Source organism: Lynx rufus, unplaced genomic scaffold (genome assembly GCF_022079265.1).
Source record: "Lynx rufus isolate CCGP_SWC_20201006 ecotype Redwood Valley unplaced genomic scaffold, mLynRuf1.p SCAF_21, whole genome shotgun sequence".
Lineage (NCBI taxonomy): Eukaryota > Metazoa > Chordata > Mammalia > Carnivora > Felidae > Lynx > Lynx rufus.
Genome location: NW_025814836.1, coordinates 11,482,075 through 11,495,793, shown reverse-complemented (window position 1 = coordinate 11,495,793; position 13,719 = coordinate 11,482,075). Strand labels below are relative to the sequence as shown.

General features: G+C 50.0%; 1 protein-coding gene across 3 annotated transcripts in view; it reads right to left on the bottom strand.

Annotated features, from left to right (window-relative positions):
- IGF1R (insulin like growth factor 1 receptor) overlaps nucleotides 1–13,719 on the bottom strand; it is a 304,390-nt gene that overhangs the window by 38,158 nt on the left and 252,513 nt on the right. For all 3 annotated transcript variants that reach the window (XM_047086603.1, XM_047086605.1, XM_047086604.1), the window contains 6 exons: nucleotides 13,351–13,565; nucleotides 11,043–11,169; nucleotides 8,865–9,103; nucleotides 6,281–6,448; nucleotides 5,920–6,124; nucleotides 299–582 (listed from right to left, as the gene is read on the bottom strand). In XM_047086603.1, the coding sequence (XP_046942559.1) occupies nucleotides 299–582; nucleotides 5,920–6,124; nucleotides 6,281–6,448; nucleotides 8,865–9,103; nucleotides 11,043–11,169; nucleotides 13,351–13,565 (1,238 nt within the window). The remainder of the gene's footprint in view (nucleotides 1–298; nucleotides 583–5,919; nucleotides 6,125–6,280; nucleotides 6,449–8,864; nucleotides 9,104–11,042; nucleotides 11,170–13,350; nucleotides 13,566–13,719) is intronic.

Sequence of the window (13,719 nt, the reverse complement as noted above, 5' to 3'; positions counted from 1 at the left end):
CCGCGGGAATGCATGAGGCACCAAGGGGGAGGAAGAGAGTTGACCCTGAAGGGAGCTCCCTGTTCCTGAGTACTTTGTATAGACAGGCTGGGATGGAGGTGATGTCATTAGGAGCAGACAGACTCCCTTCCCTGAGCTGCTGGTCTACCACGCTGCCTACGTGACCACCGTTCATTAATGAGCAGGATGGAGACTAAGGGTCATCGCCCGGGGTGTTCGACTCTGTGTCCACAAAACACAGGCTTCTCCACTGGGCTGGGAGTGAGTCAGGAGTGGGGCGAGTCGGATCACACTGTACCTGCAGGCATGGTTCTTGCAAAGACAAAGTTGGAGGCGCTGCAGCCCAGCTTCTCAGCCTCGTGGTTACAGCTGTGGATGTCAATGCGGTACAAAGTGAAAGGCCGGAGGTTAGAGATCACAGTTCTCTCCTTGTTATCCACTCTGCTCTCAAAGAAAGGGTATTCTGTCTCGAGCTCTTCGGGGTCTGTGATATTATAGGTGTCTGCCACCGTGATGTTCCTGCTTCGGCTGGACATGGTGGTGTTGGTGACTTGTGTGACATCTCTCCGCTTCCTTTCAGGTCTGTCAGGAAGAGAGAAACTTGGCTCGTAAGTGCTTCTGCCTCTTTGGTCCTTTCTATGACTTGGGTTAGAGTACCGGAAAGAAAAGAAAAATCTTCACTTTGGATAAAAGGAACTATTCAGCCCCTTTGGATGAGAACCAACAAGTAATACGGGGATTTCCTCCGTTATTTATTTTGCTTTCTCTACTCTGCAAACCTCAGCATCGGCACACAAACTGCCCCCCTGGCTCCCGGAGTAGTGACTCAACTGTACCTAGAGGCAAACAAAGGTCTCAGCCACTCCTGGCTCTGCAGTATCCTGGCTGTTTCATCACAATGTCCATGCTCCCTGGTCCACAGACCTTATGGTTAAACATTAACGGTGACCGACTTGCTGGCCACACTAAGGTTTATTAGGGGGTGAGGTGGGAGGGGGCAGAGGGGGTTCAAAGGCCTGTGGTGGTGGCTTCGCCGGCCCCCTTTGACTGTGGAAATAAAGATACCAGGCAGCGAGCCCTTGCTTGGACCCCCTGACCCTTCCCTCTGGGGCTCCCGCTGAACCCCCTCTTCCTCTGAGACCCCATTGTCTCTATTTCTCACACTCCTGGAGGTCTTTCCAGCCTGGTTTTGCCTCCCACTCAGCAGTGACCTCCTATGGCCTCTCCAAGGCTCTGCTTTAACAGGGGCAGAGTCACTGCCGTGGACTTGACTAGGGCTTAGAACAACAGCTACACAAAGCAACAGGACAGCAAAAGACAAATCAAAAGAAAAGAATGTCTACACCCCAAAGGCAGACGAACGGTCCAAGCAGCTGGCGTTGCAGGGTGGGGGGTGGAATGAAAAAAATGGTTTTGGGCTCTCCCAAGAAACCTTAGTGTTTATTTTTGAGAAAGAGAGAGAGAGAAAGAGAGGGAGGGAGGGAGGGAGGGTCAGGCAGAGAGAGAGGGGGACACAGAATCTGAGGCAGGCTCCAGGCTCTGAGCTGTCAGCCAGAGCAAAACACGGGGCTCACGAGCCACAAGATTATGCCCTGAGCTGAAGTGGGACGCTTAGCTGACTGAGCCACCCAGTCACCCCTCCCCCAAAAAGCCTTAAAAAGAAGCTCCTAGCATTTACAGGAACCAACAGCAACAGAACATGAGAGTAAACACCCAGACAAGAAACAGCCACCCTCAGGTCAGCCACCGGAAACGGTGGGGAAGAGGGTGCTGTCCGTTCCATACGGAGGCTGTCAGCAGGCATCACTTATCCTGTGCACGGGCAAAGGGCGGGGAGCAAACAGAACAAATCTCATCTGGAAGAGTCCAAGGCAAGGAGAAAGAACAGAAGACAGGAATGCTCACCAGTTCTCATGTAGGGGAGAAAGCGGAAGGCCCACAGGGAGACAGGGCCACCTGGGAAGCCATTCATGCTCTTACTGCCACTCAGCAGGCTTCCTGTGGGTCCTTATTTGCCATGAAGTGAAAAACTTGGAAAGGAAAAGCAGGGCGCTTGGGGAAAGGGCCTCTGGCTCCCCAGTCCGCCCGGCCCAAACGCCATCACCACTCTTGTGCAGTGACCCACTAGGCCCCACCCAAACATGAACTGTTCAACCCAGATAGACTCCTTCCGCCAGGCAGAGAACCTCGGGGTCCGGCCGTGTATCCATGGCCCCACTGCATTTACTTTCATAATACTGGGGAAGGAAAGATTAGGAAATGAGGCAGATAATCTCCTGTCCTCACAACCTGCACACCAGCCAACCTTCCTGGAACAGAAGGACACAAGAAACTACGTTAATTACTAGGGAGACCTTTTTTGAACCTACCAGAACTAACGTCCTACATTCTCTTCAAAACCAATGCAACACATAACACCAACACAACACCCAGTTACATCTGTAAGAAAGAAGCTGCCTGGGCTTAATCCACTGCAAATAATCCTGTGCCCAAACCCCTCCTGCAGCCCATCCCCATTTACCTGGGATTACACCATCAAGTTCAGTCAAGCTGATTTCTAAACACCACACTTTTGGAGACTGCAGAGCTCTTACTAATGGCACCAAGTTAGGGACTGGGGGAAGGGAGGCCACATGGGACATTATCAGGAAGACAAGGTATGGCACAAGCAGAATGGCATGCCCATGATTCTTTGTAAACAGCCACATTTCCAAATGGTGTGAACGGCAGCATCACCGTCCGCTTTCCAAACCACTCCCACTCCATCACGTAACCTACTCCATCGGAAAATCTTTCACTCTTCAACACCTGCCAACATTTGCTACTGAAACCCAACTATGTGATTTAAAAAATGAAGGCAGGGGAGCCTGGGTGGCTCAGTTGGTTAAGCATCTGACTCTTGATCTCAGCTCAGGTTGTGATCTCGTGGTTCGTGGGTTCAAGCCTGGAGTCAGGCTCTGCGGTGATGGCACAGAGCCTGCTTGGGATTCTGTCTCTCCTTCTCTCTATCCCTTCCCTGATCATGTTCCCTCTCTCTCTCAAAATAAATAAACTTTAAAAAAAAAATGAAGGCAGTGGTCAATAAAAGGCATTCACCACCGAATACTGACTCCAGAAAGCACTTTACAAACTCTATCGTCCATTCTACTTCAAACCTTCAAACCATATGGGACACACTGGACAATATGTAACATACTAAATCTAACTTGACTGGTTTTAGCACCCCCCCCCCACCCAATAGATTGTTCTTAGAATGAATTAAAAGAAATAAAAATCATCTTTGGATAATTTAGTTCTAAAACAGAAAACCTTCCTTGATGATTCAGTCATTCTGCCACACAGACTATTCCTTCTACCCGAATTCTATTGCAAATTGTGTGGACATCAGATTTATGCCCTCGGTAGGAGGCATTAAAAAAAAAATGAAGTTCTTATAAATTGGGGCTGCTCACCAAAAGCAAATATGGTATCTATATTCCTCCTATGAGAAGACAGACTAGCAGGTCAGACTTGTCCTAGGAGAGAGAATGTCAGGGAGCAGGCATTCATCAGGGGGAATCTGGTATGGGAGAAACCTAGTTTTGGATTCAACAACACACGCACGATGCATTAATCGTATCTGTGTCAACCACAACTCTGCTTTCACATTACCCGATCTTGTGTTTCACATCTAATGAGGGGGGAAAAAAAAAAAAGTACTGCCTTGAAACTACAAACTGAAAGCTCGGGGCCCTTTAGCAAAACTTTCCCAAAGCCTGGACTCACAACCTGAGCTTCCGGCAGGTCAGTGGGACAGCAACGTAGCCGATAGCTTTTGCTGGAGAATAAACAGAGAACTCCTGCCCAGCCTGTTTGGGACACTCTCAATTCACCCTCTTCTGTGTCCACAGGAAGGGACACTAGCTGAGCCTCTCTGGCATGGGGGAGATGGCCCATGTTGAGAGGCAATGTCACCAAGGGTGTGTGGCAAGAGGGGGCCAGCTCCCAAATAGACTGGTAATTAATTAGGCTGCTGGAGAAGTCGCTAAGCCTGAATTCGAGTTTCTCATCTTTGAGCTCCTCAAACGTTCTTATTCTTGGAACTACTCGTGACATACAGACAACGTGGATTAGCACTTGAACCGCAGCCCTATGATCTACCAGGCAAATTGGAGCATCTGCAGCGGGGTGGGTCAAGAGGACCCACCGTGGGCTCTCACAACTCCCTAGAGAGCACAGGAGGGGCAGACAGCCACTAAGCGACGAAGGGCTTCATTCTGAAAAGGAAAGGATGCCTGCACTCTAAAAGGTCCTTATTTCATATTTTCATGATTTTTCAAAGTAAGATGGCTATCTTTGACTATTACACAAACATTAGGAAGGTCACTTGACAGAGAAAATCACTTTAAATTTTTTTTTTTTTTTCCTCAACGTTTATTTATTTTTGGGACAGAGAGAGACAGAGCATGAACGGAGGAGGAGGGGCAGAGAGAGAGCGAGACACAGAATCGGAAACAGGCTCCAGGCTCTGAGCCATCAGCCCAGAGCCCAACGCGGGGCTCGAACTCACGGACCGCGAGATCGTGACCTGGCTGAAGTCGGACGCCTAACCGACTGCGCCACCCAGGCGCCCCGAAAATCACTTTAAAAGCAACTTTATTGACACAACCTAAGTAAGCCTTTAAGGGCAAGGTAATTACAGAATAAACAGAAGCCACAGGCTTCTGGTGCCTCTCAGGGTCGGTGGCAGGAAGAACAGTGATCTGAGAACATGCTTGGCAGGGGGCTGGAGGCTGGGGCACTATGGGGACCGAGGAACCTGCAGCTCACAGGAGCAGCACTGGTCTGAATCCAGTTTCACTGTCTACGTTTCAGGCAGGAGGCAAACTCCACTTTATAATCTTCTTAAAAATTTCTTTTAATGTTTATTTATTTTTGAGAAAGAGAGGAGAGAGTGAGGAGAGAGACAGAAAGAGACAGAGAGAGAGAGAGACAGAGAGGGACAGAATGAGTGGGGGAGGGGCAGAGAGTGAGGGAGAGGGTCCGAAGCAGGTTCTATGCTGTCAGCACAGAGCCCGACACGGGGCTTGAACTCACAAACCGTGGGATCATGGCCTGAGCCGAAGTTGAACGCTCAACCGATTAAGCCACCCAGGTACCCCCACCCTATAAACTTTCAGGAGAAAGAGGGAGACGAGGACCACTACTCTGTTTCCATCTTTTTCACAGACATCACAGGGCTATCCTGCTGGACTCCCCTCCACTTTTTTTATACTATTTTTTAGTGTGGTAAAATAAAATTGTTAAAAAAAACCCCAAATTTTTCATTTTTTAATGTTTATTTATTTTTGAAAGAGAGAGAGACCCAGCCAGTGGGGGGAGCAGGGAGGGGAGGCAGAGGATCCCTAGCAGGCTCCACGTTGATAGCAGAGAGCCCGATGCGGGGGCTCGAACTCATGAACGACCTGAGCTGAAGTCAGACGCTTAACTGACTAAGCCACCCAGGCGCCCTCGTGAAGTTGGACCCCTTTCAAAGCTCACTCTGGTTTTCTGCCTCTTGAGTCACTCCTCCTTAGCCAGGCTCGAGAGGCAGCAGGGAGAAGTGAGATGGGCCAGAGGGGCTCTCCTCTACACCTTGCAGAGTGCCCTTCCCTGTCCCCACAGCCAAGGGAGCCCATCTGCCCTCTGCGGGAGGCTGTGTGGCTGAGGCAGCGGCATCATCACGCAAACGGCCCCCGACAGCATGAGCCCTCGGCCCCCTCCCCTTCCTTCCAGGGCGACCCAGCTTCCACAGGCCCTCCACTCAACCAAATGGACACCTTGCTTTGTTGTTTCCCCCTTGACGGCTCTGGGGTTCTGCAAACCACCCCGCTGGAGAGAAAGCAACAGAACCCGCCTGGGGAGCGCCAGCCTGGGGATGTTTTCAAAGGATGCAGGTACCTGGGCACAAAGATGGAGTTGTGCAGGAAGTTCTCGAAGACTTTGCGGTACTCAGCCTCCTCCTTCTCCGCCTGCTTCTCGGCCTCGGTTTTGGGGCAGGCACAGCAAGGCCCCTTCTCTCCGCCACACACTTCGGTCTTGGGGTTCTCGGTCACCTCCTCGACGTCAATAGTGCCATCGGCATACTTCCTGATGGGGATTTTGTCTGCTCGGGAGAGAGAAGGCCAACAGGAGCGGAAATGAAAGCCAAGTCACAGACGTTGGTGGCTGTCAGTGCCTTTAATGGAGAACGGAGCCGGCTTCACGGGGCCGCTCAGACGACGGGGGCTGGGCTGCAGGTCCCCCCACCCTCCGCCCTCACCTTTGGAGCAGTAGTTGTGGCGGTAAAGGTAGCTGTCCTGGGGCTGCCGCTGCCACCTCACGATGTAGTAACTCAGGTTGCCGTTGGGCAGGGACGGCGGGTTCCACTTCACGATGAGCTGAGAAGAGGAGTTTGATGCCGAAAGAACATCCAGGGGAATGGAAGGAACTGGAAAGAGGGACAAAGGCCGTCAGGTACTCGCCGCAAACCAACCAGAAGCCGTGGGGGTAGCCCAGAGAAGGAGAGGGCGCGGACGCGTGACATGAAAACGGAACCCTGTTTTGAAATCGTATGAATTTAAACGCCATCGCTTCTCTGTACGGTCTCTATCCTCAGGTCACCTCTGTGGAAACAAACAGGGCCAAGCTGCAAATGGAAACAGGGTTGTGGGGGCCACACCAGGGTTACAGTGGGTGACTTCGAATCTAATTGGAGCACCAGGTCTTTCTCAGGGGTTACAACTGCCATTCTCCAAAGTGTTGGACTCTAGCAGTTTTGGCAAGACGTGAAACGGACTGACTTACGTTTCATCTGAGATTTTGGAGCTCTGGTAAACATGGCAAGATGCTAAAATGAGAGAGGAAGTAGGAAAGGGCTGGAGTGTGTGCGAGACGCGTGGAGACAGAGGGCCCGCACGTCTCTCAATTCTATAACCACATTCAGTGGAATGACTGACACAGGAGTAGGAGAAGCAGTCTGCAAACTCAAATACACACAGAGCCCTGACTGCAAACATTGGACTGTTATCAGCCAAATAACATCGATTTATAGGCAAAGCATAATAATCTGGTAAAGCTTTATTTACTATTGTCTCCCAAACCCAAACCCAAACTCAGAGGTGTCTTGTGTATGAAGGGCAAACACATCCCAGGACCACTGAAATCTTACTTTCCTTGGGTTCACAGGAAAACATTGATTTTCATGGGTTTTCCCAAGTGCAAGAGAACTCTCCACTGTATGTTACTTAAACAACATGGACATCCAAGCCGCTTTAAAATTTCAAAGGGGCAAAGACCTTATGGCTACTTCAAAGCCCGTAACATGATACACAAGGTTCTGAACACCTGTCTGGAATGATGCTTTGGGGAAAAGTTGTGACTAGTGCCAGCTTTTTCAGGAGAAACATAACCACTGAATGCTCAGCCATTTTCAGGTTTCCAAAATCAAGTATTTCAAGAAAAAACAGCTTACCCCAGATGTTTCAATGATAAGTGTCACAAAAAAGCAGAGGCAAAGGACCAGGTTTCCCCTCTGTCCCTACCATTTGTAAGGACAGGGGCCAAAATGTAGGGAAGTGGCTCAATTTGTATGGTGCTTAGTTTTCTATCTATGGGGAAAGGGAATAGGTTTCTTAAATATTTGTCATAATGAGGAAAGATTCTTATTTTTCCCGAGCTGTCCACGATAAATGACTTCCAAACCTTAAGAAGAATAACTTGTTTTGTTGCCTTTGAATCTCTGCCACACTGCCCCACACCCAGGATCAGAAGCCTGTGCCAGATTTATTTCTCTAAACACTTCAGGGTCTGTGACATGATTGCGACCCCTTACGGGATCCTAGAGATGGAGCAGGGGAAGGGAGGAGAAAGCAGGCAATGCATGAGCCAAAGGCCTTCCCCATCAATGCTTTCCCTCACCCTCTCTGCCATTTCAGCATATTTTGTGCTACCTTATGGGTGTTTTAAAAAACAGCTCCCATCCAAGAATATGTATCATTGTCTTTAGAAATGATGTGCATTTTCCTACTTCAAAGCCGGTTTTTATATGCTTGGCTAACATGCACAAACGTTTCCTTTCATTACTTCCAGATCCTGGAGTTGAGAAATGAGGTGGTTAAGGAAATGAAGACAAAGAAAGGAGGAACATTTTCACCAGTGAATACTTGGAATGTTCACAACATACTCTGTCTGACATTTTCCAAATTTTGTCTACCTCCTTGGAACCCTTGTCTCTACAGAATGAAGACAAAAAACCAACAAGCCATGTGAAAGTCCCGGAACACCAAATCAGCATGGAGGTTCAACTATGAAAATAAACAAGAGGGGGTGCCTGGGTGGTTCAGTCAGTTGAGCGTCTGAGTCCTGACTTCAGCTCGGGTCACGATCTTGTGGTTTGTGGGATCGAGCCCTGCATTGGGCTCTGCACTGACAGCGTGGAGCCTGCTTGGGATTCTCTCTCTCTCTGTCTCTCTGCTCTTCCCCTGCTCTCTCTCTCAAAATAAACTTAAAAAAAAAAAAAAGGGAAAATAAACAAGAAGGGTAAGTTATAGGGGGTTGGATCCTGGCTGGGTCGTCCAAAAAAACCAAGCCAGCACCCTGGAGGACCTGGGCTTACCGGCACAGGGCAGGTGAGTGATGGAAGGCACTACTGAATCCGAAAAATGGACCAGAGGAGCCTAGGGTTTTGGGACCGGGAAAAGAAAGGATACAGCATTATCTATTGATAAGAAAGGCACATAAAAGACAGACTGGTCCAAGGTAGAGAAAAACTATAGGCACGTTCGTTGCTGGTCTGCTGACTGGTTCCTGTGATAAACAAGCACAGTGAGCTCATGAAAAATGTGGGATGGATGGTGCATGGATACCTGAAGCATTGGTGCGAATGTACAAGATTTCACTCTTGGCCCCGCGGATGTGGTCATTCTCCACCATGGTGAGGGTCACTGCCTTGACGTAAACAGCATACTGCGTCCAAGGCTTTAGTCCGTGCAGTAAAATGCCAGGCTCGACGTCCTTGTTGGGAGGGAGGTCCACGTCTACCATGTTCCAGCTGTTGGAGCCACAGGCATCCTGGCCATCATACTCCGTGACGTTTTTAAAAGGTCTGAAAGACAACGGGTGAAGCTCAGAGAAAGGTTTCGGTCCCTGCCATCGAGGCACTCAGAAGCCTTGCCCAGGGGCCGAGTATGTCACCCTTTCTCTAACAGGAATTCTAAATAAAATAATCAATCAATCAATTGGATTTTTATAGAAGAAGAAAATGAAGCAACTGGTCCCAGGTTTCACCGTGGTTACAAACGCCCTATAGAACTGCAGCCTCTGCCTCACGAAGGGTAAGTTCTAATTGTTACTGGGATTGCAGACACTGCTCCTTAAGAATATATGCAAATGTTGGGGCACCTGGGGGGCTCAGTCGGTTAAGTGTCTGACTTCGGCTCAGGCCAGGGTTCAAGCCCCGTGTCGGACTCTGCTGACAGCTCAGAGCCTGGAGCCTGCTTTGGATTCTGTGTCTCCCTCTCTCTTCCTGCCCTTCCCCCCACTCACGCTCTGTCTCTCAAAAATAAATAAACATTGAAAAAAAAAAAAGAATACAGGGGCACCTGGGTGGTTCAGTTGGTTAAGCATCCAACTTCGGCTCAGGTCATAATCTGACGTCCATGAGTTTGAGCCCCGAATCTGTGCTGATAGCTCAGAGCCTGGAGCTTGTTTCAGATTCTGTGCCTCCCTCTTTCCTTACCCCTCCCCTGCTCACACCCTTCTCTCTCTGTCTCTCAGAAATAAAAATGTTAGGGGCACCTGGGTGGTTCAGTCGGTTAAGTGTCCGACTTCGGCTCAGGTCATGATCTCACAGTCCTTGAGTTCAAGCCCCGTGTCGGGCTCTGTGCTGACAGCTCAGAGCCTGGAGCCTGTTTCAGCGTCTGTGCCTCCCTCTCTCTCTGCCCCTCCCCTGCTCATGCTCTGTCTTTCTCTGTCTCAAAAATAAATAAACATTAAAAAAAAATTTAAAAAATGTTAAAAAATTAAAAAAAAAGAATATATGCAAATGCTATTTTTCTCTCTTCCAATTGTGGCACTTTTCACCATTAAAAAAAGACAAGTGTAATCATTTAATGCAAACATCAGCTACTGATGAAAAATAACTTTTGGAGAAAGAGGACTTTTGCTACAGAAAAACCGCGTCTAAAATAGAGCTTCGGAAATCAAATTTGTTCACAAACAGTTGGGACGGCTTAAGTACCTTACTCACATACCCCTCCGTGTGGTCACAATGGAAGGCCATGAGTGACTCCCACGTGTAAATATGCTGAATGCGTAATAATCCTGAGACCTGCTTTCTCCACTGCTATGACCCTCCCCAGGACTCTGGCTCCAGCAGGGGAAAGGGGGCCAGATACTGCCATTGGTGGCTCTGGTTCCAGCCCCGGGGAAGCCAATCACTGGGGAAAGAGACCTACGGCATCACAGTGGGAGCCGGGTAAGGAGGGTGACTAAGCAGGCTGGGGAAGCACTTGGACAAGAGGCAAAGGAAGGAAGAGGGAGACCCAACAAGAGCTTCCGTCTGGAGGAGGACGTCGTGGCTGCTGCGGCAGGTGTCACCTGAAGGCACAAAGCCCCCACAGATGCTGGGAGAAATCATGAGAGGTTCAAAACATGGAGGTCAGTCTCTCTCCCTTTTCCGTCCCTAGTTCGGAGGGCTCATGACCTAGAGCAGAGGACAGTGCCTTGGGAAGGGCCCGTGGGTAGAGGGACAGGAATAAGAGGACAGATCGGTCTGGGGGTCCCCTCATGGCTTGGCGGGCACATCCTCTACCCCAGTTAATGGATGTCTGGACTGGCCTAATCGTCTAAAAAACAAACTTTGCTCTTTGGAGTTATTTTATTCCAACCCCTCTAACTACCCACCGGAGAATGAAAGGCCCCAAGCCGACACCGTAGTGTTGTGGCTGTCACTGCGGTGATGGAAGTCACGTGACATCCAGGGAGGGTGGGGAGGGTGGAGCACGGGCTTCCCCACCCACAGCCCTGCCCACGCAGAAACTCACGCCTCCTTGTAGTAGACGGTGAAGCTGATGAGGTCCCTGTAGTCAGGGGGCCGGTACCGGTGCCAGGTTATGATGATGCGGTTCTTCCACGTGGTCGTAGAGGTGAAGTGCAGGACGTCACTTTCACCTGGGGCGAAAGGTACATCTGTGAGTGACAGGGACGGATGTCCTTTCCCTCCGAGTGTCTGACAAGCCACCTGCCCCGCACTGTTTCCCTCTTCTCCAAGGCTGGCTGTGCATGCTAATAAGCCCCTTTCTGGACTTCTCAGTGGCTCTCTTATTTCTACGAAGCACCCAGACGTGTTCCCACACGGAGCTGCAACCAGCTCGGTCCTTTGTTTTAGCACACTTGGCTGCGTTGGCCCTGCCCTGCGAGTCCGAGCCCAACAGGGAGGGGCTGCTTGACACAGCCAGGCACCTGCCCTTTCTGTTGAGCCCTAAGACGCGGCTGCCAAGGGGGCTGGGGAAGGTGAGCCCCGTAAGCTGGGCTGAATCTTCTGCGATAGGAGGGCACCTGCTCTGTAGTGTTAGGGGTCTCCGCCTGCTCCTGCTCAATCAGCAGAGACGGGCTAACAGACCAGGTGTGCCACAGTGGGGCACTTTCAGTCTAAACGTGGTATCGGCCTGGAAGGACACGGAAGCTTCCCGGAGGCTCCAGCTAGGGCTGACATACCACCGGGAATGAAGTAAGCACTGACAAGAACAGTGTCACCTGGCAAAGCCCCCTGTGCTCCGTGGGACGCTGCTGGGGAGGTATGGCAGGGACCCAGCTCTGAGCCCCTGTCTTGTTCCTCTGGCCAGATTCAAAGGACCATGAGGACCGGGGAAGAGCTGCTGACCGCCTCTTCTCAGGGAGACTCGGAGCCCTCCTACAGACTGTCCTTTTCTGCCTATATTTGCCTGAATCCTGACGTACTCAGTAGGTGAAGCGCAGGCTGAAGGCAGTTAATAATAAAAAGTCGGGGGGCAAAATGTGCTGATGTGAGATTAGAAAAACACTGCAGTTTCCGCTTGAGGGTTATTTAAAGAGAAAACATGATTTTGTTTTCAATGGGAAAGAAACGGCTACCGTAGTCACAATCTGATAGGGCAGACCGGCTGAGTTGGAGAACAGGGAGTCCGGCAGGGGCTGTGTGGGCATGTCAAGGACAAGGTGCTGGTTGCAAACACGCCATCCAGCCTTGCATCAGGCTTCTTCTCTCCAAAAACCCTTCCTGGGCAGTTTGAGTATCTACCGGGTAAATCCAGATGCCAGCAAAACTCATCAAATGCTAATAGTTTCTCGAACCTGCGTGTGCCGTGTGTGCACGTGCGTGTGCACATCTTTGATCCTATAAATCACTCTCTTTTTTTTTTTCTAAGACCCTTCCCTTATTAAAGGCCGAGGACAGACAGACAATTTACTTTTAGAACTCTATCCACCTGAACAGAACCACATTTTCAAAAGCCGCTTTACATACAGGGTTAGCTGAGAGATGTACTGCTACAGCTCAGATACGGGACCTTAAAGGTAAAAGTCATGTAACCATTGCAAGGTTATAATTACACTCTTCTAAATTTAAGAAAGCAGTGTCAATTCAGGGAGTCTATAGACTCTCTCCACCTTTCTCGTGTTGGGGTGTGAGTGAGGAGGAGGCCAAGTGAGAGACAGAGACCCCAGGGCCATGCGCTGGGCTTGGGGCTTAGCCCCCTCTGCCCTCAGGCTTCCCCTATGCTGTGGGCAGTGGAGCTGAGCTCGCTTCCTGAAGGGAACTAGCTCCTCTGTGACAAATAATCCGACCGTATGCCTATGCATTAAAAGACATTTAAATTGGGGCACCTGGGTGGCTTAGTCGGTTGAGCATCCAACTCTTGATTTCGGGTCAGGTCATGATAGCAGGGTCGTGGGATGGAAAGCCCCACGTTGGGCTGTGCACTGAATGTGGAGCCTGCTTAGGATTCTCCCTCTCTCTATCTTTCTCTAATATATATATAATATATATATATATTATATATAATATACACATATAATATACATACATTATATATGTATAAAATACATGGACATTTAACTCTGCATTCTGTAAGCACTTCTGGAAAATCTGTGTAGGAACCTATTTATAAATGTGTAGTGCATTCATCTAGATGCTAAGGGAGAAGCACGAACATGAACGTGTCATGAATCTGCCCTGCTACCGACTCTGAACATACACACGTGTGAGCAAAGTGCTAGTTAAGGAGGCCTCGTGTCCCCCCACCCCCAAGTGAAGTGAGGAGGGGACCACAAACGGAGCCGCTGTTCTAGACCGGAGGAGGAGGGGCCACTCACAGGAGGCTCGCTCTCCGTTGTTCCTCGTATTGATGTCCCCTTTGCTCTGGCGCCCCTTAGTCCCGGTCACCTCCTCCATGCGGTAAATTTCGGAGACGCACAACTTGGGGTTGAAAGCAAAGTACATCTTCCCAGCTTTGATGGTCAGATTGCGGTGGCCCCAGTCCCAGAGCTGCTGCAGGTTCTGGTTGTCGAGGACATAGAAAGAGTAGTTCCTGGAAGCACAGAAACGACCGTGAGCTCTCCGGCCCTTGCCCAGTGTCCCCTCCCACCCACTGGCCGCGCCACACGGGCCCTCCTCCACACGTGGCTCCGGAACACGCTGCCTTTGCCAGTGAGAGATTTAGTCATTAATAGTGGGGAAGCGTG